The 27,677-nt window shown below is 38.7% G+C and overlaps 1 protein-coding gene across 1 annotated transcript; it reads right to left on the reverse strand.

The window, feature by feature from the left end:
• Positions 1-2,899: 2,899 nt before the first annotated feature.
• Positions 2,900-24,507, reverse strand: CDC16 (cell division cycle 16). The gene is made up of 18 exons (XM_059493734.1): positions 24,404-24,507; positions 21,012-21,066; positions 20,011-20,108; positions 19,488-19,526; positions 18,534-18,674; positions 17,000-17,159; positions 16,277-16,371; positions 15,534-15,667; positions 14,412-14,491; positions 12,816-12,865; positions 12,070-12,143; positions 9,985-10,110; positions 8,517-8,669; positions 7,864-7,927; positions 7,343-7,404; positions 5,110-5,245; positions 4,462-4,552; positions 2,900-3,354 (listed from the first exon to the last, which is right to left on the reverse strand). Exons 1-18 carry the CDS (start codon positions 24,449-24,451, stop codon positions 3,089-3,091), a joined length of 1,872 nt encoding a protein of 623 aa, XP_059349717.1. The 5' UTR covers positions 24,452-24,507; the 3' UTR covers positions 2,900-3,088.
• Between the last annotated feature and the right edge of the window lie 3,170 nt (positions 24,508-27,677).

A 27,677-nucleotide genomic window follows, 5' to 3' on the forward strand; every position in this document is an offset into this window, starting at 1 on the left:
CCCTGGCAGTGGTCAAAGCTGTGTTGGACAGGGCCTTAATCAACCTGGCACAGAGGTGTCCCATCATGGCACTACAGGATCTTTAAGGTCCTTTCCAACCCACACCATTCTATGATTTCATGATTATTCTAAGTACTGACCCCATCAATTAGAGCAAGGGTTTTTAGTCCTAGATTGCAATCAATGAATTTTGCAATATCTAGATCCAAAAAGTTTCTTGAAATTCCTGGGTGAGTTGGAATATCTTGGACTAAATCTCCCAGAATTGGTGGCAGAGGTACAGCAAGCTCCAAAGTAAGGACATGTCACACATTTAAAGATAGACTTATCTAGAGCTATGGAAATTAGACAGAAGTAGCAAAAATGCCTGCAATTTAATCAGAATACACAGGGTCATTGCAAATCTTCGGATCCTGCTGCATTGATAGTTCCTCAAACAGCTGTCCAAAGCATGAAGGAAATACATGATCTTATGTGGAATAATAAAAGTAGGTGGCATTGGCTGCAAAAACTGAAATCACAGAATATTCTGAGTTGGAAGGCACCCACAAGGACCATTGAGTCAACTTTTAAGTGAATGGGCCACATGGGGTTTAAGTTTGCAACACTGGCATTATTAGCACCTGCAGCCTGATCAACTGAACTAACACGTTATTTGTTTTCAAATCTTTTAGGCAGCAGTATCTATGAAGAAACTTTTGGAGCCATTTGCAGCACAAATATCTTGCGGGTTTTCATAACTGTTCTGAAAACCTTTAAGGCAACATTCAGATCTCCCCCCTCTGGGACAAAACTAATCCTTGGAAGATAAAGATGAAGGTATGAGACAGAGTAAAAATATACCCTTTTTGGGGTATATTTATCAGCCACCCAACCTGACAGTCCTGGACCCGTGTACTCAGCAGCCAAAGCCAAGTCAGGCAATGGCAATGGCTTGCAGCACGAATCAAGAATCTGAGGTCAAGTCAGGCCAAAACTAATAACCAAAGTCCTCATGAGGACAATACTCACTTTAACTAGAGCCAGGGTGAATGTCATAATAACCCAGAAAGGCACCAAGCTCTCTCTAGTAAGAGCAGGACAGGTGATAGGAGGTGCAGAAGATCAGGGCAAACAGATGCTGCCAGCCAGTACAAAGACAGGGATTTGGACAGAACAAGAGCAGGTTAAAACATTGAACAGAAGATAAATGAGGAGAGAAGAACTTCCCCTAAGGTCCTGTCTGAGATCATGAACCAGCTCACAAGCTCTAACCCAACTGTAGCTGCCTAAGAGGCTTGGAGCCAAGTCAAGCTGTATCAAGAATGCCTCCAACATCCAAAAGAGTCCTTCACAATCCAGGACACTTTGGATACATTTCTTTCTGGGCAATTTTAATACCAATAAACAAAGGTTAGCAATAGCCAGCCAAAAAACCTCCAACAGATACCTGCCAAGCACAGTGTCACGACAGGCTGCTGTTACAGCAATGCCCATTCTCACTATTCCATCCTCCCACTCCAACCACTCTGCCCCACTGACAACCAGTAACACAGCAGTGGCTTGCTCTCCTTGAACCTGAGAATTGATCAGATCTAGAAAATATTTTTAAATGCTGTTCCAGTTCCCTGATTTCATTCACAATGTAACCACACAAGGATTTGTATTATCACAGCTGAGGAAGTGGCACAGTAGATTCCTACAGGCAGGAATAACGTAAACCAATGTTGCTATCACAGCCAACACAGCATCAGATTGTAACTGGGGAGTGCAGGAAGAAAGATGAACTTCTATCAATATTTATAACCATTTTGCCAATGAGAAAATTGGAACAAAACACTGCAAGATTTATATCCATGTCTGACAGTAGTCAAAAGGCCTGATTCTCTAGAACATTATTTTGCCACCTTCCATTTAGAAATTGCCATGATGTCTTACTAGAAAACTACACGGACATATGCTGCATTAAAAATAATGATATAGAGAAAAAGGAGTTGTGTTCCTTGAGAATCTTTGAGAATCTATTTGCAATATCCTTCTGTGTGCAGCAAGAAGCCTTTGCTGACATATTATCCATGAGATAGTCTTGTTTGCAATTATTCAGGATACATGAGCACAGATGTAAAAATAACATCCAAAATATCCTTTAAAGGAAGAGACCTGCCTAATAGAGCAGCTGTTGAGACACACTCATTGGAGATCCTTCCAGAATGTTCAGGAAAAATCCCATGTTTACATCAAAGAAGTCACCTGAACCACACCCCAATTACCAGGTTCCAAGTGAAAATAAAGCCCTTTGTATGAACTCCTTTTGCCAGTCACACTGAAGAAGAGACCTGACTCTGCCCAGGAGATACATATGCCTCCTAAATTATTAATTTTTCCTACACTCTGCTTGGATACTTTTTCACTTAAGACTCATGGCTCATACTTTCAGGAGAATGTGTAACTTTCAGTGAATTGTTTTAGAACTAGGAAGTAAAACATTTTTGTTCACCTTATTTTCTCATGTTTAAGAATATATGGGACTGGTATTGAATTCTGCACTCAATTCAAAGTCCAGTCTATATTTTCTAACATATGGGTATCACCCATTCCCTTTGTGGAGCCAGAGCACAATTCCCATTGCCACTGGGACAGAACCAGACTTCTCTGCACTACTGTGCTGGTCCTCATAGGAAAGCAATGGGATCACCTGGATCCAACAGATTTCCACAGTGAGAGTGTGTGCAATTGCTGATAAAATACAGACTCCCCCCAAGCTCTTCCTCCCTTGATACCCTTGAATTCCAAAGTGCAGTTGTGTCTAAAACTTGAATTCCTCTTCAGTAATGCACAGGCATGTGCAAAATAGCCAACACTGTGGATTCAGACTATGTATATGGCCTACATCAATGCAATGAGGTCTTCTTGATTCAGATGGGGATTCATGAGGAATCAGGAAAGGAATATTTATAAAGTAGGAACTATAAAACTCCTGGTGTTAAGTACATAGTAGTTTGCATTCATATAAAAAATAGCAAATTCATGAAAGTACAACACCATAACAAAAATGCTAAAACAAACATAGTACACTTAGACAAAATGAGCTCTCTACCAGTATTTATGGTCACGTACTATGGTCTGACATTGATGTTTCTAACATCATATCACTTTCATTCATTTCAATCTCAAATGTTTCTTCCAATGGGCGACTGGTATCTGTACTTTTCCTTTGATTTGATGTCTCTAATGTTACGATCCCACTTTCATCCACAGTTTGTCTTTCTATGTCGAATTCTCTGAAATCCCAGGGAGGTGAAATTATGTTCTTTAATGTCTTCACTGTGTGTACATCAAAGTCATAACATCTTAATTTGTCTTTGATCTCTGTTCCTAGGAAAACAGACAAACCAGTAGTTTATTTCAAATGAATACTCCCAAAAAATGTAATCTCAAAGAAACTATCATTCAGAAACTACTGTAATTCTCTGCTTTCAGACCATCAAGGAGCTGCTGCTGCTTAATGACTGAAGCTGAATGAGTTGTTCTGAAAAAATCCAGCAGCCTCCTTTCTCAAAAAAGCACAATACAAGAAACACAACTCAGTTTCAAAAGTGTGTTTTGAGAAGTAATTGCCAATTCCCTTCCCAATTCTCCAGGGAGCTTTTTTCTTGTTTAAGTTACACACAGCTTGGTTTGCATTAATGCATATCTCATGGCTGCATGGTTCTTCCAGATGTCTTAAATGACTACATGTGGAGCAAGACAATATTGAGAAGAAACATCTGTTTCAATTGTGTGAAAAATCTGCAGGAAAAGCACTAGAGCACACAGATGGCTTTTACTTTTAAGGCTTCAGCCTTCTTAACATGCTTGACAAGACATCAACTGTGTTCACTACAGATAAATCACTAAGTTCAATGAAGCAGAAATCTATTAAAAAATATAGAAGCTGTTTTTGCAGGGAAAATCCTTCATAGAAAATTTAAACCCATGGCAATATAATGTATTACTGTTATGAAGCACTTTTTTTTTAAACGATATATAAAGCTGTATTTTTGTAGTCAGAAGAACCTATCCTGTCTCCACAGAGACAAGTTTTGACAAGGTGAAAATACCTTGCTCTGCAACAACATTAGCATTAGTGCTCTGATTTCCTAACTCCATACTTCTGTTGAATTTTTCCCCCATTCCCTATGCAATCTAAGATGCCACAAATAAATATTTTCTATAAAAGAAAGCATTGACACCTTTAATGACAAAGTGTTTCTTTTCTTTATGCTGATGAGAGTACTGTCATGCTGCTCTCAAAAACCAGTGGTCATCTACAATTGCTGCTAAGTTCTGACTCATTGAACCATTTAAAAAACCAACCCAAAAAACCCCAAGAAAGACATCCTCTACTTTGTGAGTTAATTAGGTAGTGGTAGGCAGCCCTTGACATAACAGTCCTCTCAAAGGACTCAATGACTTCATGAGACACATAAGTTAGAGACTTACCAATATAGGCTTCAGAATCACCAATGTACATTTCTATGCAGTGGCCGAGCATTGTGACTGAAAATGTGTCATCCCGCCTGAGACCAAGGGCCTATTGAAAAAAAACAGTAAAAAGTATTTAGCATCAAATAAAAACATTTACATCATAAGTCTGCAGTGGTTCAGTTTGTTGGTTTGTTGTTCCACAATGCTAGCTGAGCATAGTCTTCACTGTAAAAGCAAAACATTGAACAACCAAAATAACACTATCATATGAACTGGCTGAAGTAGTAAGCAAGGAAAGCACAAAACCAAAACCAGAAAAGAACATAGATACAGACAGGAAATCATTCACATATGAGCTACAACATATGCTGCTGTTTACTTACTGTAAAATTTCTAAGTTGGAAGTATTTAAAATTATTTCAGGTGCATGAGAAGCTTACATACATAATATGTAAATTGCAATTCAAAGTTTGCCGAAGAGGCCATTTCTTACCTAACCAATAAAATATAGAAGATTTAAGAAAAAAAAAATTAAGACTATAAAATAAACACTCATTTGGAGGCTGGAAAAAAATGCTGGTTCTTTGTTCCAAACCCAAACCAGAGTGAAAGAGTAAATAACAGAATCTGTGACCAGCCCTTCAGCTGCAGGCAGTTACGTACCGTGTGGAAATAGTCAATGGCACTTTCAAAATTGCCCATGAGGCTGTGTATGTAGCCAATGGCAGAGTAAGTAGAAGCATTCTGAGGGATCAACACCAGAGCCTGGCGATGGTATTCCAGTGCTTCTTCATACTTCCTGGTAGGGGTAAGTACAGGACATCTGTTAGTAAGCTTCATGGTGAAAGGTGCTTTTACAGTGCCCTGTGGGTATTTTCTTAGCAAAGCGGAACACAATTGTGCCAGAACTTGAAAATTATTGCTTTGCACTCTGAACAGAGTAATGGAATGTACAAAAAGCTCATGGATATCGACAATTTTCTTCCTCAGTGTAATTGAAAAATCATTGTTCTCCTTATGTAGGAAAACAGCTGCCTACAGCCAGGTCCCATTTGGAGATCTTAGCTGTTTGATATGGTAAATTGCTTTAGATGTTTTGTGCTGCTCATTGTAGCACTGGCTTTCTTTCTGTCACTTTCATTTGCCTTCCTGAGGGAGAGAAGGAGCAGTGTGAGACTAAATCACACAATTCAAACTGAGAAAAGCTCTCTGGGCAGAAATATCACAGCCCTTGAGTGCTGCAAACACTGGTACCTTCATCATTTTGCAACACACTCTATCAGAAAAGTAGGCTTACACATATCCATGATATCTATCAAAATACCAACCTGTCCTTGAAAACTGTCTATTAACTACGCTGATTATTTCATTTGTAATTTTATAAAACAAGGATTAAATGTACACTACAGCATTACTCTGAGAAATTAAATTGTCACATTTGACATCCTAGTTCTACGTTGTTAATATCACCTGTTTATAAGAAATTTTAATATCTAAAGTGATAATGAAATTATGCAATGAGGAACACACAAAGTTGTTAGAGGGCATCAAGTAACAACTGAGGCAGAAAAATTATGCAAATGTTTGCTTGCTGCACAGACCTTTCACATGATTTCAATTTCACTTCCACTCATAGTATTTACACATCCAATTGACTACTACCACTGTATTTGAATACGCTGCTTTGAAATTTCAATGACATGATATTAGTGAGTAGACATACAGCCAATAAGTTTTTCATAATAGCCATATTATGTATTACACACACTACTAAATTAGTTACTACAGTTTTTTAAGATGTGAAAGCATATGTACAGCTGCCTAAATTCTCAACTTCATTTTCTTGGAAGATAGTTTACATGGATGCAAAAATATTTTAGCTTTGATTTCTGAACCTGAGCAAATATTAAAAGTTGTACAAAGCATGATGTAAGCAGTTAAAACTACTGTAGAAATTTTAAAAAGACAAAAATAATTATAAACAAAACAAGTATTTGAAAAAATCCTGCAATTATACTCATGAACAGATTTCAGAAGCAGTGCCTTTTGTTTGATCTTGGCACAAGGAGTAACTGTTATATGTCCTTATTTCATAATGAAAATGAAGACTAATTGGCAATTAAAGCACAAAGCAATTATTACCAAACCCAAAGCAGAAGTACAGCTTTCATCTACCATAATCACATTCTCATTAGCAGCTTTGAAACAAAAATTACAGTGTACACCAATTGAGCAATTAAAACCACTAAAAGTATTTTTTAAAAATTGCATTGATTGAACAAAAAAAAGGACTGGTTCAAGTCAGATTAGGTAATTAATGAGAAAAATGTTTCTGTTAAAACTGTTAACGCTTGTATATATATATATATGCTTTGCACTTTTTCTATTCATTGAATGTAAACATGAAATGAAATATTAAATAGTATTGTTCTAAAAAACAAAGTAAGACTCCCTTGTTGTGTTATAATTCATGCCTCTGAATATTTCACTTCAGTAAAAAATAGTAACTGCTAATCCAAGCAATTAATTGTCATAAACCTACCTTTATGTTATGTTTTATATAATAATCAGTGGACATATTTCAGTATGTGAGGACCAGGACAGTGGAGAATTAAAATTCACACCTATACAAGCATCTAAAAGCCTCCAACTAATTCCCTAATAAGAATCAATAGTTAAAGAAAGGCTTTTACATAAAGTACTTTAACTTTTGTGTAATAAACAGGATATAAGGGTTGATTAATGTAGTTTTGTTCACAAGCTGATTTAGAGAATCTTGTTCTTACAGGGTAATTCTACACTGCTCTCATGTGGTACACCATCTTGGTATAAAGGAGGGAGAAAACACATTTGTGCAGCATAACAGAGAAATGGAGCCCCAGTACTCTCTGCTTACTTGAGTTTTCTGCAGACATGTCCCAAGTTGTTCAACAAAGGCTCCCACTTATCAACTGTTACCTGCAAAATAATGCAACAATTCAAATAACTGCAACTTCCTAGACTGTAACTAAATTTTATCTACTTTAAAAAAACAAAACATACAAATGAATAGGGAATTTTTTTATGAACAAGAAAAATACCACAAGCATTTTAAACTCTTAACAAAACACACAAGCTGAAAACATTTATTCAACAACTAATTTTTCTATTTTTTACATTCCCCAAAGCTAATAATATTTCTTTAAAGGGTGAGTGTTATTAAAACTTGATGCAAACCAAACAAAACTTGTTTTCTACTTAACTAGAAAAAGTGAAGTCAAGTCTCAGCCTAGGAGCACTGAAGGCACAGTTTCAAAATAATATTTATACTGCATTACTTGTATCTTAAAATAAGTACAACATGTTTTGTCACAAGCTATTACAGAATTTGGAGGAGTTTTATAAATTTATGATCTTGCACATTACTAGAATAAATACCTCATTTCCAATAGCTTTGATTTTCTCCAGTGCATCAAGGAACCACTTTTCTGCAGTTTTCCAGCTAAGGATTGAAGGGGTGGGGGGAAAGACAAGTAAATTAGTGAAGAGGTTTCATCAGCAGTATGAGAAAACTGTATTCAAAAAAGATTTCTATGACATTATTTCATCATATGAGTGAAATTAGATATAAAACCCAGTAATTTACATTTAGCTATATTTTGCATTGTGGTCCTAAGAGCTAACAAGACAAAACAAAAAAAATCAGAATCAAACAAAAAATATTGGCTAAACAATTCTTATATAGGTTAGAGTTTTTTCCCCCAGAATAAGTTTGGAACCTCCTGAGCTGACAAAATGTATTGCTGTACAAAATCTTATAGTATGTGTGCAGATAGATGCCTTTTCAGGCACTCAACTACACAATGACAGGCACATGGAATATAGGGATGTTCCTTGAGCATTAAATTCTGTTCATGTTCAATCTTACACAAGGAAGAACAATGTAGAAAGCAAGGGTTTAAGGTCAACACCATCTAAACTATGACCAAAAGACACTGTAGTTCAATATAAGTACTTTAGATATATTGGCACATTACAATTAAGAATAATCCATGTTTAAGATAGTATTTGATCACATTTTGCAAGCTTACTCTCCATTTTGAAATGCCACCACTCCAACTTCGTGCATAACAAAAGGATCTTCAGGTGCAATGCTTAAAGCTTGGCTGAAAAACCGTTCAGCCAGCTTGGAGTTGTTGGTCAAACCATATTCCAGTCCAATATACAGCATAGGCAAATGACACCTAAAACCATAATACAAAGTGCAGGTTTGTTTCTGTGTGGTTCTCAAGAACAGAGTCACAAACTATAAAGACATACCAACTGTTTGCATATGTTTAGGTACATACAAGTAAAAGCTGATTTAAATGGACTACTAACCTAAGGGGAAGGTTAAAAGATTTTACATCTCTATTTAACAAGAGACTAAATTCCAATAGATCATTGTAACCTGCCCTGCAATCACATGTATTTTCTCAGCACTTAAGTCTAGTTCTGATGGTTTTTCCCCTAATTTCATTCATACATTTAATTTACAAATAGAATATGGAAGAAGTAATTGATAAAAGAATTACATTTCCCAGTAACTACAGTCAAATGTGATACTTTTCTATGCGATATGACACAATTAGTTCACGACTCATTTTACAACCCCCTCCCACAGCATGAAAGAGCTGTTCAAACAATTACTATGCAGCAATTGATGAGCTGGTATGACAACCATGATTCACAAATTTGAGAAGATGTTCAGGCAGAACTTAGATTACCTATATATAAAACTTGACTTTAGAACTTACAAAATCAGAAAAATAATCACAATAATGCACTTGAAAGTAGATGGTTAAATTATTGGGGATGTTTTCCCTCCCTTGTTCTTTACCACATAATTGTTGCAAATGCATTGCTACCGTTTAAAGGGATGTATGTTGGAATCCTGGACGCTGAGAATTTTCTGTGCTTAAAGGCACAACAGACCCACAAGAGAACACTGTATTTGACCTGAGGCTGTGGAGACGGCTTCCAAAATTGATTGATAGCACTGGGATTACGGGTGTGTAGTTGGTTAGAAGTTTGTAATATCACAGGGTGGAAGACTTGGGAGTTTGGGGTTTTAGAATATAGAAATAAATATGAAGCCAGATGGAGGTTTTAGGGTAGAGGCAGGTTGTTCTTTTTTACCTTCTTTTTCCTTCTTCTTCATGGGTTTGAGTGATGTTTTGTAATTGGACAGAGAAGTCTGCATTGTGGGCTTCCAAAGATCAGTTATTGGGTTAAAAGAAAAAATAATCTAAGTGTTCTTTCTTAATTAGATAGTTTAGTCTTAAAAGACCTTATAACAAGATATAGTTAGCCATCTTGTGCCTTGCTAATGAAAAGCTACTAAACTCATAGTTGTGAAACTGTTTTACTGATAAGAAATAATAAACACCTGAGTCCGAACGTGAACTACCATCTCAAGTGCCTTCAATCCAGAGCCAGAGAAACCAATAGATGTAAGTCAATATTCTACACTACTTATGGATTCATTTGAATCTTCCCAAATATGCTGTTTGTACAGACCCTTTCATGAGCTGTGCAGCTGTGAAGTATGCAGCCATTGCCTGGTCATGCTCACTCTCCACTGCGAAGGAATGTCCATACGCTATCCATGCAGGGCCATAGGTCCGCTCCAGCGTCGTGGCTTTGCTAAAAACAAGAGCAAGTCACAAGCAAACACATCTGAAATTAAATTTCATCTGCTTCAGATGTCTACTCAGACAGCAATGCTATGCTATATGGTTAGGTTATCTATTAAGATAATTGTCAGTAATAATCAGTGATAAACAAAGCTCATTTTAAAAGTTCAAACTATTTTGCACTTAGAAGGATCACACATTCTTGTGAATCGATTTCATTACTTCTGCTACTGTTCACAGACAGGAGGAATTATTTGATATTACGGAACATAAACAATTATATAGTAGGTGGATTAAATAAAATGCAGGAAACATTAGCAGTGACTCAAAATTCATTGCAAAATCCTAGCTATACATTTTGAAATAAATATATTCTATCAAATCCAAGTTTGAGAAGCAGGATATGAATATACCTAATGAACATCTAAATTGAAATTTTGCCATCTAATTGCACTAGCTTTGAAGAAGATGAGCATTTGTCACATCACAGGCCATGCATCAGGGAAGTATACAAAATGTCATTCAAGTCTTGAGCTGAAAACTGCAACCTGAGCATCAAGACAGCAACCCAGAGACTTCCCAGAAAGAAGAACATAAGAAAGCTCTGTAGATTACTTCCTAAATTTGAAGGCAAGGGTGTTCATAACTAAACAGCTCATAACAAGTGTGCCCAGTCTTTTCTGAAAAGCCTCTGACATGGAAGTAATACATGTTCCATAAGTATTTTATCATATTGATTAACTATCCTTAACAGCTTACTTTTTTCCTAACATATAATCTAAATTTTGTCTGTCACAGTTAAACTCATTATTTCTCACGACAGATCCTAGAGAATGGTTTGTTCTCTGTCTTCTGAGACAAAATTTTACATATAAAGTTTCAAACATTAGAACAATTTAGATATAAAATTTAGACACTATCTAAACACTTTAGATATAAACTTTCAAACCTTTTTATCTTCCACCCATGACAGCAATGAAAGATGTAGATATTTGACTGTGTCTTCAAGTTTCTTTTCTGGAAACCACTGTGTAGCCCACAGTTGTCCCTAGCCTTGTTAGCTTTACACTGCCATTCTTCTCCAAGATATTTAAGCATCTTGTTACTATTTCACTTTCAGCAGACCTCTTTTCCCTTTTGCCAGAACTACTCTGAATTTTGATCAGAGTATACATCCACAGATACTTTCTTGCTGTCTAGAGATGCTTGTACATTTAAAGATGTTTTTTATTTCAGCACCAAAACCAAATATATCACTCAGGACAACTACTTGAAGAATTTCACAGTGCTATTTGTAAGGAATTTAAATATTTTACTCATAATAACCAGGCATTTAAAAAGTATACATGACTAACCCATCTTCACATATATTGTCTGTAAAGGTCTCAGGAAAAATTAGTCTTACAGGTTGATTTATGCCCTCTCAGTTTGAGCTTACAGCACCAGAACAAATGTCCTGCTTCACAGCAAGGTCCTGCTCCCCAGTGCTGATATTCATTGCACATACAGAACACCTACAGGAAACAGCACTGACCAAACCTAAAAAGCTAAAAAGCCCACTTGTGCACAGAAGGAACTGGACAGCCAAACATTGGAATTTTCCATATAATTCTTTCAGATATGAAACCTTAACTTGGGAGAATACCTGAGTGTCCCTCAACTAAGAACTGAGGCCTGATCACCCACAGCTGTAATTAGCTCAGCAACATTAGCAACTGCAGGGACTACACCTGCTCAGAACAGGAAGATCACTGCCTAGAGAGATGCCACGTTAGTCTTCCTCATTTTTAAAGTATCTCTACAGATGAGGTCAAAACTGCTATACCAAAAAAAGGATGGCAGTGAAAGTATTTAAACAGTAACCAGTTTATTGAGGCTTCTCTTTATGAGCTTCAAACAATCACAAACATTAAATGTTTACTTAACAAGTGAGCAACAGATTCAGTAAAAAAAACAGAAAAAAATTTACCTGAGATATCTTCTAGCATGTTCATTTTTGTGGCCAACCATGAGATAATAGCATCCTACTGCAAACCATGACACCTACACATTAAAATCAAAATAGAATATTTAGATACATCACACTCCCCATAGTGAAGCATCAAAAGAGAGGAAGACATGGTCATTAGAGAAGTTAGGAACATTTCCACTGAAATCAGTCAGCTCTTCAAATTATTTGGTATTACAGACAAGCTGGAACTGCTGGCAGGTACCTTTCTAACTGGGGCTTACTCAGCCTCATGAAGAGCTAAGTGGGAAGCTTACTGCTGTCTTCAATTATTTAATGGTAGGGAATACAAGACAGAGCCAGATTCTTTTCAGGGGTGCAGTAATAGGACGGGAAGCAACGGGTACAAGTTGCAACATGGGAAATTAGGATCAAGTAAAAAAAAAAAATTTTACTGTGAAGGTGATCAAACACTGGAAAAGGTTGCTCAGAGACATGTAGACATTTATTACTGTAGCATTTGTTTTAAATTATTAATCAAAGTAAATAACTGGCACTGAATACCTTTTACAGGTACTTAATTTTATAAAAAGAACCTTGGCATAAAGAAATTACATGTAGAGAACATAAAAAGAGTGAACCATTCCTACAAGCTTCATCCAGAAACAGATTTTGAATTCTGTAGCTCAAACTAATACATTACAACTTTTATGTGCTTTCACCTAAAAAAAGAAACTACCTGACAACAAAAACTTAGAGCAACTTACAGGATTATTTGGGTACAAGTCCACCAGTTTGTGAGAAAGATAGAAAAGTTCTACATAGTGGGAAGAAACAAGAAAAGAAAATTAAAACATGCTAAAACACTTAGATGTTTCAAGTCTTTTAGCTTTCCATACAAAATATACAGAACATCTAACATTATTAATTCACAAATGAACAAAATGTTTTGTTTTAGTTAAAATGCTTCAAATTGCCTCAAAATAGATTCAGTTTTGCAATTAGCTAAAGAAAACCCAACCAAAACAACCCATAAGTCTTCACAAGACACAAATAAGCAGCTCTGTTTCCCACCCTTTAAGAATTCTGCAACAACTTAGGTCATTACTATACATTACAATAAATGCCAGTAGTATTGCACTTGAATGTACCTTGTCAAGGTAAAACACTATTCAACTTCCTACATCTAAAAGGTATAACATACTGGCTAGATCCATTTCAAAGTAGAGTCTTGAGCATTAATATGCTGAAAATAGGACAAAAGTAAATAAATTATTATATTATTTGGAATAATTCCAAGTGATTACTTTTTTAGTAAAAATTATAATTCTAGTTACTGGAATAACTTACTACAGATTTTCTAATAGCAGCAGTAATCAGCTACAGGATAACAATATGCAATTTCAAAGGAAATAGCATCAGGGCACATAAAGTTTCTATTTTTCCAGAGTACAGTGCTCTTAAACCAATGAGATTGTCCTGGAGCACTTTGTATCTCAGCTCAGAAAAAAAATAATATTACAACTGTCTTACAAAACATTAACTTCTGTACATAATGCTTCTCAAGGCAGATTTAGAAGAAAAATCAGAGGAGTGGCCCCATTTTCAGATGTACTTAACTGTAAAATAACATTCACTAATCCCCAAGAAGTACCAGCACACCTAATGACCTATCTGTGTATATATAATACACCATCCTGAGAGACTGCACAGCATATGAGCTCCTTATTCTATTTTCCAATTGATTTTAAAGATATTCAAGCTACTCCCTTGTTTTATATGCATTCTGGAATGAGAAAAAGCTACCTCAGCTGCAAGTAAGCTATTACTGTAATTCCAATCAAAGTGTTGCATGATTATTAATTTGTTTGAACTAAAGAGAGGCCTTCACAACAGCAAAAGCAAGGAGAGTCTAGAATAATCATAAGAATAATCATGTCCACCTAAGCATACACTATTGCTGAAGATTACTTTCTAGCTTATTTTTTATATTTTATTGATAAGCAGAAAAAGTGCAGCCAGATACTGTACAAATATCACCTGGAAACAGAAATCACAATGACAGGGATGAGGCAGTGTAGCTCACAGGCCTCCTGGCTACACAGTCCAGTGGTTAAAAGACAGCTACACTCATGACCATGAACTCTTTGCACATCTACTTCCCCTAACCCTGCTGTCAGCTCTGAAATTCCCTTCTTTACCAGTTACCACTGTTTTCTTGAAACAGCAGGTTTCAAGAGAAGGAAAAATAGATGTAAGTTTTCATATGGTATATAAGGGGGTTTCTTGGCATCTTTAATTTTTTATTAAAATTGGGGCTTTACAGCCTTCTGTTGAGTTATATTAAATGCTGTGTTCCTTACCATTTGCTTTGTTAAGCTCCACAAGTGTCCCTATATGTACAGGTAAACAATTTGCATGGAAGGGATCTTTTTCCATCACTCTAAAAAAAATAAAGAATAAAAAAACTTTAATGCACATTTCAAAAACTTTATTGTGTTAAAAGCAAACTGCTTGTTTAGCATGTAATGTTCCAGTTAGTTGCCACTTTAGGCATTAGAAAACTATTTATGATTAAAGCACAACTATTAACAGCATAATAAAGGCTCTCTTCAGACCAGAAATACAACAGTTAATTTAGCCTAACAAAAAAGGATAACATAAAATTCTTTCAAGCTGAATATACAATTAGAAAATCAGAATAGAATGCTCTTTGGTTTTGCAGGTCACTTCAAATTTAACCAGCAGACAGCAAACAACATTTCTTTTCATCTTTTCCACACATTTCACAGCAGCTTTCAAACAACAATCCTCAACTTCCTGAGGTTAACACCAGGCAGGCAGTATGCCTTCAGAATCACATTTGGCTCAGCTGTAAAATTTTGTTTCCTGTGGCATTCAGAAACACATCCATGAGTGCAGACCTACAGCAGCTGACAGCAAACCATGGCAGTGTTCTGAGTCCCTGACCCCAGCAGCAATCCACGCCCGTAACAATCGATACATCATACTCGGCCATCAGAATTAGAAATAACAGGCTGGCTTTTAAATTAATAATATCTTTTGATCACTGTCAATAACACTGCAACTGCTATTGGCCAGAGAAATCAAACTTCCTAGCTAACCACCTGATTCAAACCAGTTCATTCTGAAAGCCAAACAAGAAGTAAGCAGAGAGCAGAGAAATTGAAGGTACCAGAATAAGGAAGAGGATGAATAAAATGAAGTTCAGCACAGCGCTGATTAAGCTGAGTTTTACCTTGGAGACTTCTGATATGTATTATAATTATACCATATCTTGACAGACACAAAGTACACATTTTAAATACCTGAGACACATATAACACATGACATGTACATTGCAATACATATCAAATTGTTATGTATGTTTACCCATTGAACAACAATATTTTCTGTAAGTCCAGGCATAATTATTACACTCCAACATATAAGAAAAAAAACTTAAAGTTGCTTTGCACACTTACACTGAAGTAAGCTTATAACACATTTTGAAGTCACAGTTGTAATAATGCCTTTCTGCTAGGGATACTACCACATCCAGGTTTTCCTGAAGACCATCTACTGATTCAGGAATCAGTGTTTCACTGGGTTTATTATACTGAAAGACAAAAGAAACAACATTTGAAACAAAAAACTAAACTAAAATCAGATGGTATAAGTATTATTATTATAGTCCTAAAAGAATATTTAAGGAGCTTTAAAGTTCTTAAAATTTTTATTTTTAATCTGAAAGTCCATAAAACCTGTATTTGGTAAAATGCTTCTTTAAAATGTACTTAAAAGCTCATTTAGAACACAAAAGATGCTTGCCATAGTCAATGTGTTTCATGTAGGCTGTAGAAATTAAAACTGAGCAATATATACTTTCAGTGCTCTTTGGATAAGAATAATCTGGAATGATGTTCTTATAGCCGAATATTTTCAGGTAACTGATGTTTTGTCTATGTTATTAACATTCCTTTTCCCCACCCAGAAGTTTCTCAATAAATAAATTTTCAAAAACATAAATCAGAATTTCAAGTTGCTACCACAGCAGAAAACAATTAACAGAAAACTGTTACACTATTGCATAGTGAGTTGTACTGCAAAATTTTTTTTTAAAATTACAAAGTCCATATTTATTTCCATGTTCCAAATAAATGGGATCAAGAAAATTTACACTCAAAGTCAAGACTTTCAATGAATTCTCCAGATTTTTGGGACTTACCTTTTTCAATTTATTCTCAAATAAAAAGTGAAGCAATTCCTGCTCTTCTTCCGTACATTGTCTATTAAGAGGTAGAGATTCAAGGAGTTCTTTTTCTATATGAATTAAAAAACATTGAAATGGTCATATTACAGAAGAAACAGCATGATCCAACATTTCAAGAACTTAGAGATACAAAGAATTTTATGATGGTCATCCCAACTGCAAGGAATATAACAGCACAGATACACTGAAACAGCGCTATTAATTTTGGAAATTTAGGATTAATTAGTTACTCCTTCTACACTTTAAAATAAAATGTAATAAAGATGAAATAACACACCATTATTTTTATTTACTCCACATGTCAAATGTTATCACTTAGAATGCTCTATTAACTAATGCCTAAGGAAACCCCAGAAGGGTTTCATTGGTTCAAAGCCTGTGAAATTGAAAACACAGGACAAAACATTGTTTGGGCTGGGCAGAGCGGAAGAGGTTCAGGAGCTGACAAGCAGGACAGCTGGGTTATTGTGTTTCTTTCAACTCTTAGCACTGCAAGACTGAAAAATAAAAGTTCAAATGCAAATTTGCACAGATCATAATTTTCACTCATTTAACACATTTTCTGTTCCTAACATTTTGGAGTCTGTTACTTCTACTGCCTTAATTTTTATCTAGGAAAACACATCTTGAGAAAGCAGGTAAATTTTACTTGTGTTTGAGAAATACTTCTCTCCAGACCTTCCTGTGCTGTCAGCATATGGTGTGATGTTAAAAGATCAAATGCTTCAAAGCAGTAAACATCCAGCTTCAAGGCCTCTTTGTAGCTGTAAGTTGCCAGGGTTCTATTGTCCAAAGCATCATAGATCTTCCCTCGTAAAAGGCATATAGAGCTCTTGATCTGGTGGAAAAGCAGGACTGGAGGTCAACAACTGAATCATTGTTTGCAATTTAGTTTTCAGCACAAATCAAATGTGCTCCCTGGAAAGTAGAAAGTATTTCATGTATGATAGAACCTGGTTTTCTAGTGCTGTGTTTAAATAAAAAGTTGTCTCTACTATCTCAAAGAAAAATCCAAAGCATTCTCTGTCAGGTTACCCAAACAAACAGATGCTTGAAATAAACAACAGAGGACAGAGTTTATCTTTTCTAATTCTGGCATCCAGCTCTCTGATACTGAATTGTAACTTAATTGTACTAAATTCCCTTCATATCCAACATGGAGAAATTGTCCCTTCCAAAGGCAATACACTTCTTTGCTGACCATTAAACCACGTATTTCATGCAAGACAAGAATGACCACAGTAGAGATGAAAAAGGCCAAATCAATGGACTCAATCAATTGTTCTGAACAGAAAAATATATCCTTATTTTCAATCCAAAACATAGATATTCCACAAAAGGAAACAGTGAAAGCCCATAATTACCAGTTGTGCTACAATGTTTACTGACTAACATGTTCTTTCCAAATTCCCTTGATGGGTATTTAGTTCAGTCAGAAGGCCACAAAAGAGTCAGTAAAAGAGAAAGTTAACACATTTCCCACCTCTATAATCAATCCTTTAATCCCATTATATCAGCACTCAAAATCAGTTCACATCAGTAATGTAACCCACTCTGCTACTTCAGTCTTCCAGGGAAAATGCCATCTGTCAATCACCTACACTGTAATTTCAGCTAAGAAATTTTAATTTGTACCTCTGAAACTAACAACTCTTCGCAGACTCTTCAGCCTACACATCACATCAATCTCTTTAAACTGTGTGTCTACACAGAATTTTTTCCCTGAGCTTCAAAAATTTCACCTTCATCTCACATAATTTTCACAAATGTGATCAAAGAATATCCCACTGACAACAACACTTGAGTGACTATGAAGTATTTCATTAAAAATAACTGGAGGAGAAAAAAAACTTGCTTTGTTATCTCAGAACCTACAGTCCAATTGAAAGCAATGTTAGGATACATTATTAAGAAAGAGCTAAAAGACTGTAAAAACCAATGCTAGATCATGAAGTTCCTGCAAAGCATCTGCAAATAATTTATAAGAAGTTGTTGAAAAGCATTGCTTATTTTTGCATACTGGGTTACTTTCATATAGGCAAGCTAACACACAATGTGTGACTGAAAGAAGAACAATTCAGCATTTCTGAAAATTATGTTAGCTGAAAAAGAAAGCTTCAATGCACTATCAGATTCATACAGCTGTGAAAACACTTTCTGACTTCACAGGTTTTTGTCCTACAAAAACGTTTTTAAAAATAATGTCACTTACTGAGGACTGTGACATCTCCCAGTCTGTGGTAGAATCTTTCAACCCACTTTCATCCTTCAAGTACTTTTCAAAAAGTCGTTTGTTGATTGGCTCCTCCATATCAAGAATATCCAAGGCCTGTTGATGCTCTTTTGCAGCATACTAACCAAACATGTGCATGTAAAAAACAAGGTTTTGAAGAATTTGTACATAAAGCACTAATAAACAGAGCATCATGTTTCAAAGGCATAGGTTATAACAACTAGTGTTTATCAGCAGGTTTTTCATGCATGCATTTTCTTATTTGGCCATTTGTCATTTTATAATTGCAGTTATCTCTTTCACTGGTTATCTATACTATGCAAAAAAATATGCAAAAATTATAAAATAAAGCATGTACAGAAAAATGTATTATTCAGAATTATGCAATCAGAGAAACAGGTAAGGTTTTAAAAATAGTTAACACAGGTTTTAATAAAATACCATCATCTTATTCTATAAGCAGCACATTATTCTATTTCAAATTTCTGTATATTTAACCTACCAATTGATTCAGCTGTGTCTCTGAAAGCACTGCATTTTACCTTTTATGTATGAGATCTTATACAGAAGTACAAAGCTGCTAACTATAGTTATACCACCATAAATCACATCTCCTTTGGTCAGATTACAACCAACCAAATAAAAGTGTAAGCATGAAGACATGAGACAAAAATGGTTCACATTCTTTTCCCACAAAATATTAGAGGAGTATTTCCTGGGAAAAAGGTCAGTTGGATTCCTTCCAATTAGTGCCACAATGGATGCTGCAGTGACGCAACTGAAAGTTAAAGAATGAAATCCACTCTCAGAAAATTTAAACCTGTTGTTCCAATGAACATATATATTTACACTGCCTGTCAGGTACCTAATCTTCCCAAGATGTCTTTTATTTAGTTTAGCTTGTTTCCAGTAGGGGTTAATATGTGTACTCACGTGACATCTGGCTGCAAGGTAGCGACATGCCTCATACAACTGAAAGAAAAGTTTCATACATATCAGTTATAAAGAGAGAACATGTTTGCTTACACTGTCTGAGTCCCTTTTGCTCTGTCCCTTTTCAGTACTATGGCTTCTTCACCCCCTTCACCACCAAAAGTCCTTCCTGCCCAAGCCTGTAACCCTTTCTCTACTAGCAAATTCTCAAAGGACACTTACTTGACTCTTGTCTTTACCACTTGTCATCAGAGCAGAAGGAAAATTGAAAGAACTACATCTGAAGTGACAATCCACCTTCCCATACCTGCTGCAGTTACATCCTCAGACCCCTTCTCTGTTCCGTGGCCCTGTTTGGGGACAATGCTATAAACCTGACTGACTGAACACAGGGCCTTATAAACTAAATAATGCAGCTTTCTTAATTACTTTTCTTACTGTGATGGTGAAGAAGTCACTGTGGTTAGCAGCAGAGCCTTAAAAGAGGGGTAACAGTAGGCTGTCTTTGACCAGAAGGACTCACCTTATCCAGCTTCCGTGATCGAAGGGCGTGCGCTGCCCTGTGGTACTGAGCTGTCAGGTAAAGGCATTGGGCCAGCCAGTAGATATCCTGTGGTTCCTCTAAAGTAAAAGAACAGATTATAAACCATTGCTTTAAAACATAGCTTCAAACATTATCAAACATATTTTAATACAGAATGTTCACTTTTGCTTCACTAGAGAAGTATCTTCCCCATACTCTAGCATCTGACTGAGTTACAAAATTTTATTTATAAATGTGTATAAAGTACTTACAGTATCGATCAGTGAGAGATTAAAATTAAAAGATAATCAGATTTTAACTTTAAAGACCTCAGATGGTGCACTGGACAGTGAATACAAAGAATGTCACAACAGAGGTGTGTCATAAGAAGGAGACCACAGTGATACAGATTAAAAAAACAGCAGTTGCAGGCTACCCTGCTCTTGGATACAGGGCAGAAAAAAACAACCCAGAAATGTCTCTCTCAATAAAAAGATCAGTGGGAACCTAACAAGAGTGAAAGCACTAGACTTCCATAGCTTGGAGCTGCAGCTTCAGAAGCACAGCTTTAGTGCCCTCCTACCTCACTGGCAACCAAAGCCTTTGTGGGATCAAGTCCCGGGGATCACTTTAAGAAGTGTGAGTGCTGGTGGCCATGGGCAGCACCGACTCCTCTCAGTGTAAACACACTTTGTACTCCTCACCTGGGCAACCCTGAGTCCTGGGGGAAACCACCTTGCTCTCTTGTTGCTCTTGTTTTTTTGTTTCTTAAGGAAAGCAAACCTTAAGGTTTGTTCAAACATGAATTTTAACACAAAGTTCAAAAGTCAAGGAAGATGAGCTCTGCTCTATTTAGGAAAATGGCATTCCAAAGATCACAAAAATGCACTCGAACCAAACTCAACATGTCAATATTTGGCCATACAGCACTAAAACCCCACCAAAACACAACACTATCAGAAAGAAGTTCATAAAATACAATGTAAAAAGTGACCACTTACCATGAGAGAGTGAAGCTACTTTGTCAGCCCAGAACAGGGCACTTTGATACTGTTGCTGTAAAAGCATGATAGAAATAATTAGTATTCCTTTGGGGTTGGCTTTTCTGAATAATTTTGAAATACATTGTACATCAGTCAGAGGTAATATCTTGTGCATGTAGTCTCAATGAATGGTGATTCACATTTCTGTAACATAAAAAAATAGTTCAAAAGGGCCAATACTGCAGGTATCTTTGACCAGAAGTTATGTGCTGTGTAAGTATGGCAACAGGTCATTAGTGGAATTGCCATCACTGGAAAAGTAGCAAGAATCCCCCTCTTCAGTTTAAAAAAATGCTACATTTTAGAAAAAACACAATACTGTATACCAAAACGGGCACCAAAATTACTTCAGGTAACTTCAGCAGCACCAGCTCTGATGAAGAAATGTTCATTCTCCAGTCAGGACGCTTCAACTTCACATAAATCCATAGCACCTGCATGCATTCCCCTTTTGCCTGGAAACACTTTTTCACTCTTGAGACTCCACTTTGGCTGAAGTGAGTGAAATAGGTAGGAGTGGTGGCAACCAGAGATCAGACAAAAGCAGAATTTGCAGATATATCCCACTGACCCTGCTAAAGTTGCCACCAGATTTGAGGTGCCAGGCAAAAATCTCACAGAACTGGCTGGGGTTATCTCCTGAGAAAATCACCAGGCATTCTTGCTGCTCCTTTTTATCCCAGTCCATGTAAGGAAGCCTAATATGATTCCCAGCATATGCTGGACACTTAACAAATACCCTGCCATTGCAAGGATTTGTAAGACTTTACAGGAGCATGTAGCAAGAGGACAAGGAGGAATGGATTCAAACTGAAAAAGAGAGTAGGTTTAGCTGTTAGGAGGAAGTTCTTTGCTGTGAGTGCTGAGGCACTGGAACAGGTTGCTCAGATTAACTGTGGGTGCCCCATCCCTGGAAGTGTCCAAGGCCAGGCTGGATGAGGCTCTGAGCAGCCTGTTCCAGTGGAAGGTGGAACCAGATGTTCTTTATGGTCCCTTCAACCCAAACCACTCTGTGGCTCTCTGAAGACTGAGCAAGCCTTGGTGGCTTCTCTCCCCTCCTGCACCAGTGCAGCTGTTCAGAACCTCAGAGACTGGTGTGTGCTTTGGGAGGGCAGCTCTGGCAGTCCGCTCTGACAGGCACACACTGATGCTATCCCAGCCCTCACTAAGCACTACACCACCTCAGTGGTCTTTTCTATCATGTGTTCCTACATTTCCTACTTGATGGGGACTAATAATACCCAGAAAATTTGTCAAGAGAATAGTTTGGTTTCAATCTGCACTCCCAAGGGGGAAAAAAATCCACAAAAACCCACAAAGCAACCCCACACACATTTAGTAGCTGTCTACAAGAAGAGATTTAAATTATTACCTCAACACCACAAAAGAAAGGTATAATCCCGGCCTACAAGGCACTGCATGACTTCTGTTCAGCACTTTTACAGTACTATAGGATGACACATTATTACACAAAAAAGCAATTTTATGCTCCTCCTGATGCCCCTTCCACAGAAGTGCAAGGCTGTGTGGCAAAACAGCTTAGTGAAACAGTTTAACGCAAATGAGAGCAGCAAACCAAACCAATCAAACCTACCAAATTAGCCTAGGTCCCTAACCAGCCTTTCAGTCAGACTTGCTGGCCACACAGAGAAATGCCTTTGCTGATTTAAGGGGTGTGCTTTCCTCAGCAGTGATGCCTGCACCAAGTCTGAACTGGAAGAAGAGCAGAACAGTTTGATGCTACATTTAACCTAATTTATTTATGCATTTTTCCTCGTGTGTCTTTTTTTTTTCTTTTTTTGCCCTGCAGCACCATAATTGCTGAATCCATCAACAAACGAAAACAACCCTGCCCTCCCACGAGGCGTCTGCAGCACTGCAGGAGTGTGATGGGCAGCTTAATCACCAGCCAGGGAATCACAGAATGGTCTGGCTCAGAAGAGACCTTAAAGACTGTCTAGTTCTGACCTGCCAGGGGCAGATAAACCTTCCAGGTTTAAACTAAACTAGATCAGGCTGCTCAAAGCCTCATCCAACCAGGCCTTGGACACTGCCAAGGATGGGGCATCCACAGCTTCTCTGGGCATCGTGTTTCAAGTTCCACCCTCACAGTAAGGAATTTCGTCCTAATATCTAATCTAAACCTAACTCCTCTTAGTTTGAATTCATTCCCTCTTGTAACGATCACAGAATCATTAAGGCTGGAAAAGCCATCCAAGATAATCCAGTCCAAGCTTTGCCAGAGCCCACCATGGTCACTAAACCATATCACCGAGAGCCATGTCCACTTGCAAGAAAGGTGACTGCACCACTGCCCTGGGAAGTCGGTTCCAAGCCTAATCACCACTCCAGCGAAGAGGTTTTTTTCTTCTGATGTCCAACCTAACCTGAGCCTGCCCGGGTGCGATAGAGGCCATTTCCCCCTGCCTTAGGCAGGCACGGCCCAGCTTGCACAACCCGAGGGCGGGATCCTGCCAATACGCCTTTGCTACACAGCGGCCCCACGGCGGCTCCCCTCCTCCTTCTCCACACCAGGGGGAAACCAGGAACACCCACCGGGAGGCCCCGGCTCCTGCTGGACACCCACAGGCGGCTCTTCCGGCCCGCCGCACCCCGGTGTGACCGCCGCTCCTTCCCCTTCGGGAGAACGGGGCACCATCACAAGTTCACCATTACAGATTCACGGGCACCATCACAAGTTCACCATTACAGATTCACGGGCACCATCACAAGTTCACCATTACAGATTCACGGGCACCATCACAAAATCACCATCACAAATTCACGGGCACCATCACAAAATCACCATTATAGATTCACGGGCACCATCACAAAATCACCATCGCAAATTCACGGGCACCATCACAAAATCACCATCACAAATTCACGGGCACCATCACAAAATCACCATTATAGATTCACGGGCACCATCACAAAATCACCATCGCAAATTCACGGGCACCATCACAAAATCACCATCACAAATTCACGGGCACCATCACAAATTCACCATTATAGATTCACGGGCACCATCACAAATTCACCATTATAGATTCACGGGCACCATCACAAATTCACCATTATAGATTCACGGGCACCATCACAAATTCACCATTACAAATTCACCATCACAAATTCACGGGCACTATCGCAAATTCACCATTACAAATTCACGGGCACCATTACAGATTCACGGGCACTATCACAAATTCACGCCCTCTCCGCCGCTGCAGAGGCCGGCACCGCTCCCCGGCCTCCCTGCCTGCGGGAGCCACGCTGAGCGCGGTTTTTCCTCGAGGAGAACCCGTGGCCCTGCCGCCCCTTCCCCAGCAGCCCCTCCGGGCGCTCACCTGGTCGATGTACTGGCGCACTCGCTTCCTGAGCCGCTCCAGGTTCATCCTCCCTCCTTCCCGGTCTCCCTCCCGCGCCGCCCTGGATGCCGGAGCCGCCGAGGGACCGCGGGCCGCCCGCCGGTGCAGCGCCCAAACCCGCCCCCCGCCTTCCCTCCCTCCCTCCCTCCCTCCCGGAAACAGCGCCCCGAGCGCGGCGTTCCGGGAGCGCGGAGGCCGCCCGGGACATCCCCCCACTGGCTCCACACGCCCTAAATAAACATGTGCTGGGACTTTACGGTCTGTACTGTGGAGAGAGACAAATTTGTGGTGAGGGGCTTCGTCACAGTTTCGAAGCGAAAGATTATCCGTGGAATGTGGCCCGAGGGAACGGGCTGGAGCTGCGTCAGGGCAGGTTTAGGTTGGATATCGGGAGAAGCTTCTTCACCCAGAGTATGGCTGAGCACTGGAACAGCTCCCCAGGGAAGTGCCTCAGCACCAAGCCTGACAGAGCTCCAGGAGCTTTTGGACACGGTGTGTCCCTTGGGGATGTGCAGGGCCGGGGGTTGGGCTCCATGATCCCTGTGGGTCCTGCCCAGCTCAGCACACTGTGGTTCCATGATGTCTCTGCCAGGGCTCCTACAGGGATCGGCTGCCCTGAGAGCCCCCTCGGCTGCTGCAGCCTTGTGGTGAAAGCGCTCCCTCAGGATGGGGGATGGTGTGTCACGAGGTTTTCTATGAATCCTGCATCTCCCAGGCAGTTTTGGTGTCACACAGATTAAGGAATCATCCACTAGGACACTGCTGAAACATGTCAGCTTTCACTACTGCAACCCAAATAGTGTGTATCCTTTAAACGCCCGATTAGAAGTAATTCAGGTGTTGGCCAATACTTGGAGTGGGTATGCATGGGACACGAGGAAGAATCACCTGTGTTTGCTTCCATGGAGAAGGAAGACTTGTGTCAGGGTTACAGTGAGGAGAAGGCCACAAAGGTGGCAGCTGGTCACAAGCAAACAGTCTGAGGAAAATGGATCCATGTGCCCTCTCTTGAATTATTTGCAGTAGCTGCACTTTGATGTAAAACTGTCTGATTTCAGTGATTTCCTCCAGTTATTAGTTAGGTCAGCTTTTTACCTCACACTGTGTCACCTTTTGGGAGCCAATTCTTCTCTGGTGCCATTGAGTGTGTGTGCTACAGAAGGCAGATATTTGTGCCTGCTGTAAAGCATAAATTTATTCTGGGTTGGTTTGGGTTTTTTGTTTTTGTTTTGTTTTGGTTTTTTTTTGGTTTTTTTTTTGGTTGGTTGGTTGGTTGGTTGATTTTTTTTTTTTTTTTAACTCAACTGCATTTGTAGGACTGCTACTTTTTCATATTTTGGTAACCAACATCTTGGGGAAAGCAAAATCCTTGTTCATCTTGCCATTAGATCATATAATGAAGAAACTAATCCATGTGATAGTGGTTTCTTTGGATCCAACAGTTCTGTCTAGTGAGGGTTATTATCACATTCAACCTCCCTAAAGAAAACTTCTGGATGTGCAAATACCTTCCATGGCGGGATGCAATCAAGCTTTTGTACCTACAGTTCTCAGAAACCTGTGGCTTGTAATGAGTACTACCATTCCACTCATTAAATTTGTTGGTTTAAAATCCTCTTTGAAATCAGTATGGAAATGACAGCATATGTATTCATCAGCTTGTTGGTCTGTCTGTGTACAACAAAGGATGTTTGAATGAGATTTTGATAACATTTAGAAACTGCTGAGTGGTGGAGCCATGAGTTTTCCTATGTGGCACATTTCCCTCTGACCAGGTGATATAATAACTCACCAGAGATCAGTGGTGTCTATTCAGTGTGAGACATCAAGGTAGCAAACTGCAGAAATTCAGAGAGAACAAGATAATTTTAAAAATCATGGAGTCATTCAATGGTTTGGGTTAGAAAGGACCTCCAAAGATCATCAAGTTCTAACCCCCTTGCCAAGGGCAGGGATACTTTCCACTAGACCAGGTTGCTCAAAGTTCCATCCAGCCTGAGCTTGAATGTTTCCAGCAATGGAGCATCCACAACTTCTCTGGGCAACCTGTTCCCATGCCTCACCACCCTCATCATAAAATGTTTCTTCCTTATATCTAGTCTGAATCTGCCCTCTTTCCGTTTAAATGTCTCAGTAGAGAAACTGAGTTTGAAACTTCATGAAATGCAGAACAAAAAAATGAAATAAAATATGAAAATTAGGAGTTGGTGCTAACCAGTAAGATAGAAATCTTGGCTGGGGAAGAAAAAAAAGATGCACAGGAAGTGTGGGGGTTAGAAGAGAAACAAATGCTCTTGCCGGGGATGGGTGACAGTGAAGAACAGCCATGGTCACCAGGAGCTGCTCTGAAGCACAGAGAGGACCTGTCATCTGTGGGACCTTGGAGTGGTGCAGGGAATGCTCTATGGACGTGAGGAAACAGGTACAGAAATGCACACAGAGAGTGTTATTTCTCCTTTAGCATCTGTCTAGTTCTTACATTGTCAAAGCAGAGCATATCATCTCATGCTGCTCCCTAACATGTATGTGCTGCTTTTTTATATTTCCCTGAAAATTTATCTCATCTGTGTGAGCTATTTCTGGGACTGGAGCTCAGAGGAATAGTTGCTTAAGCTGTGCTGGGGGGCTACAGCAGTGTGGCCCTGGGGGCTCTGCTCAGGTGGGCTCCAGTCCCATTTCTTCAACAAGAAGCTGCTCTGACATCAGCTCTCATGGAGCAGCTGGTCATTCGAAGACAGCACCCTTATGGACACACTCCAGTGTTTTGCTCCTTCCCTGGGAGTTACGTAGGTGTGTGAGCAAATAGATGGGGCTGACACATCATGTTGTGAACAGCAAGATCTTTGTGAAGTGGTAAAGTGGTAAAAATTACTTTAGGTGTGAACAAAGGAAATTTTGAATCTTATGTAGTTTCAAATAATATGTAAGTTTCTCTTTCAGGTTCAAAATCAGTAGAGAGCAAACCTACTGTAGTGGTTAAGTGATGTTGATATACCTACTGCTTTGCTTAATAATACTTTTAACAGTGCTGAGGGTATGGAGAGTCAGTTAAAACAAACTGATTTAAAAATTTGCACTCAGGTATCTTAAATCTTGACAGGAAGTGGAAAGCTCCACAGTCATAGTAAGACTTGCTTTGTGGAAGTTCCTATATTTTTATCTACTTTAGCTATCTTCTTTCTTCTCTTCTAAAAATACCTGTAGACATGATATGTGCTGGTGCTTTCACATAGCTTCTTCCTGCTGCTTTTAA

The sequence above is a fragment of the Ammospiza nelsoni genome, chromosome 2 (assembly GCF_027579445.1).
Source record: "Ammospiza nelsoni isolate bAmmNel1 chromosome 2, bAmmNel1.pri, whole genome shotgun sequence".
Taxonomy (NCBI): Eukaryota; Metazoa; Chordata; class Aves; order Passeriformes; family Passerellidae; genus Ammospiza; species Ammospiza nelsoni.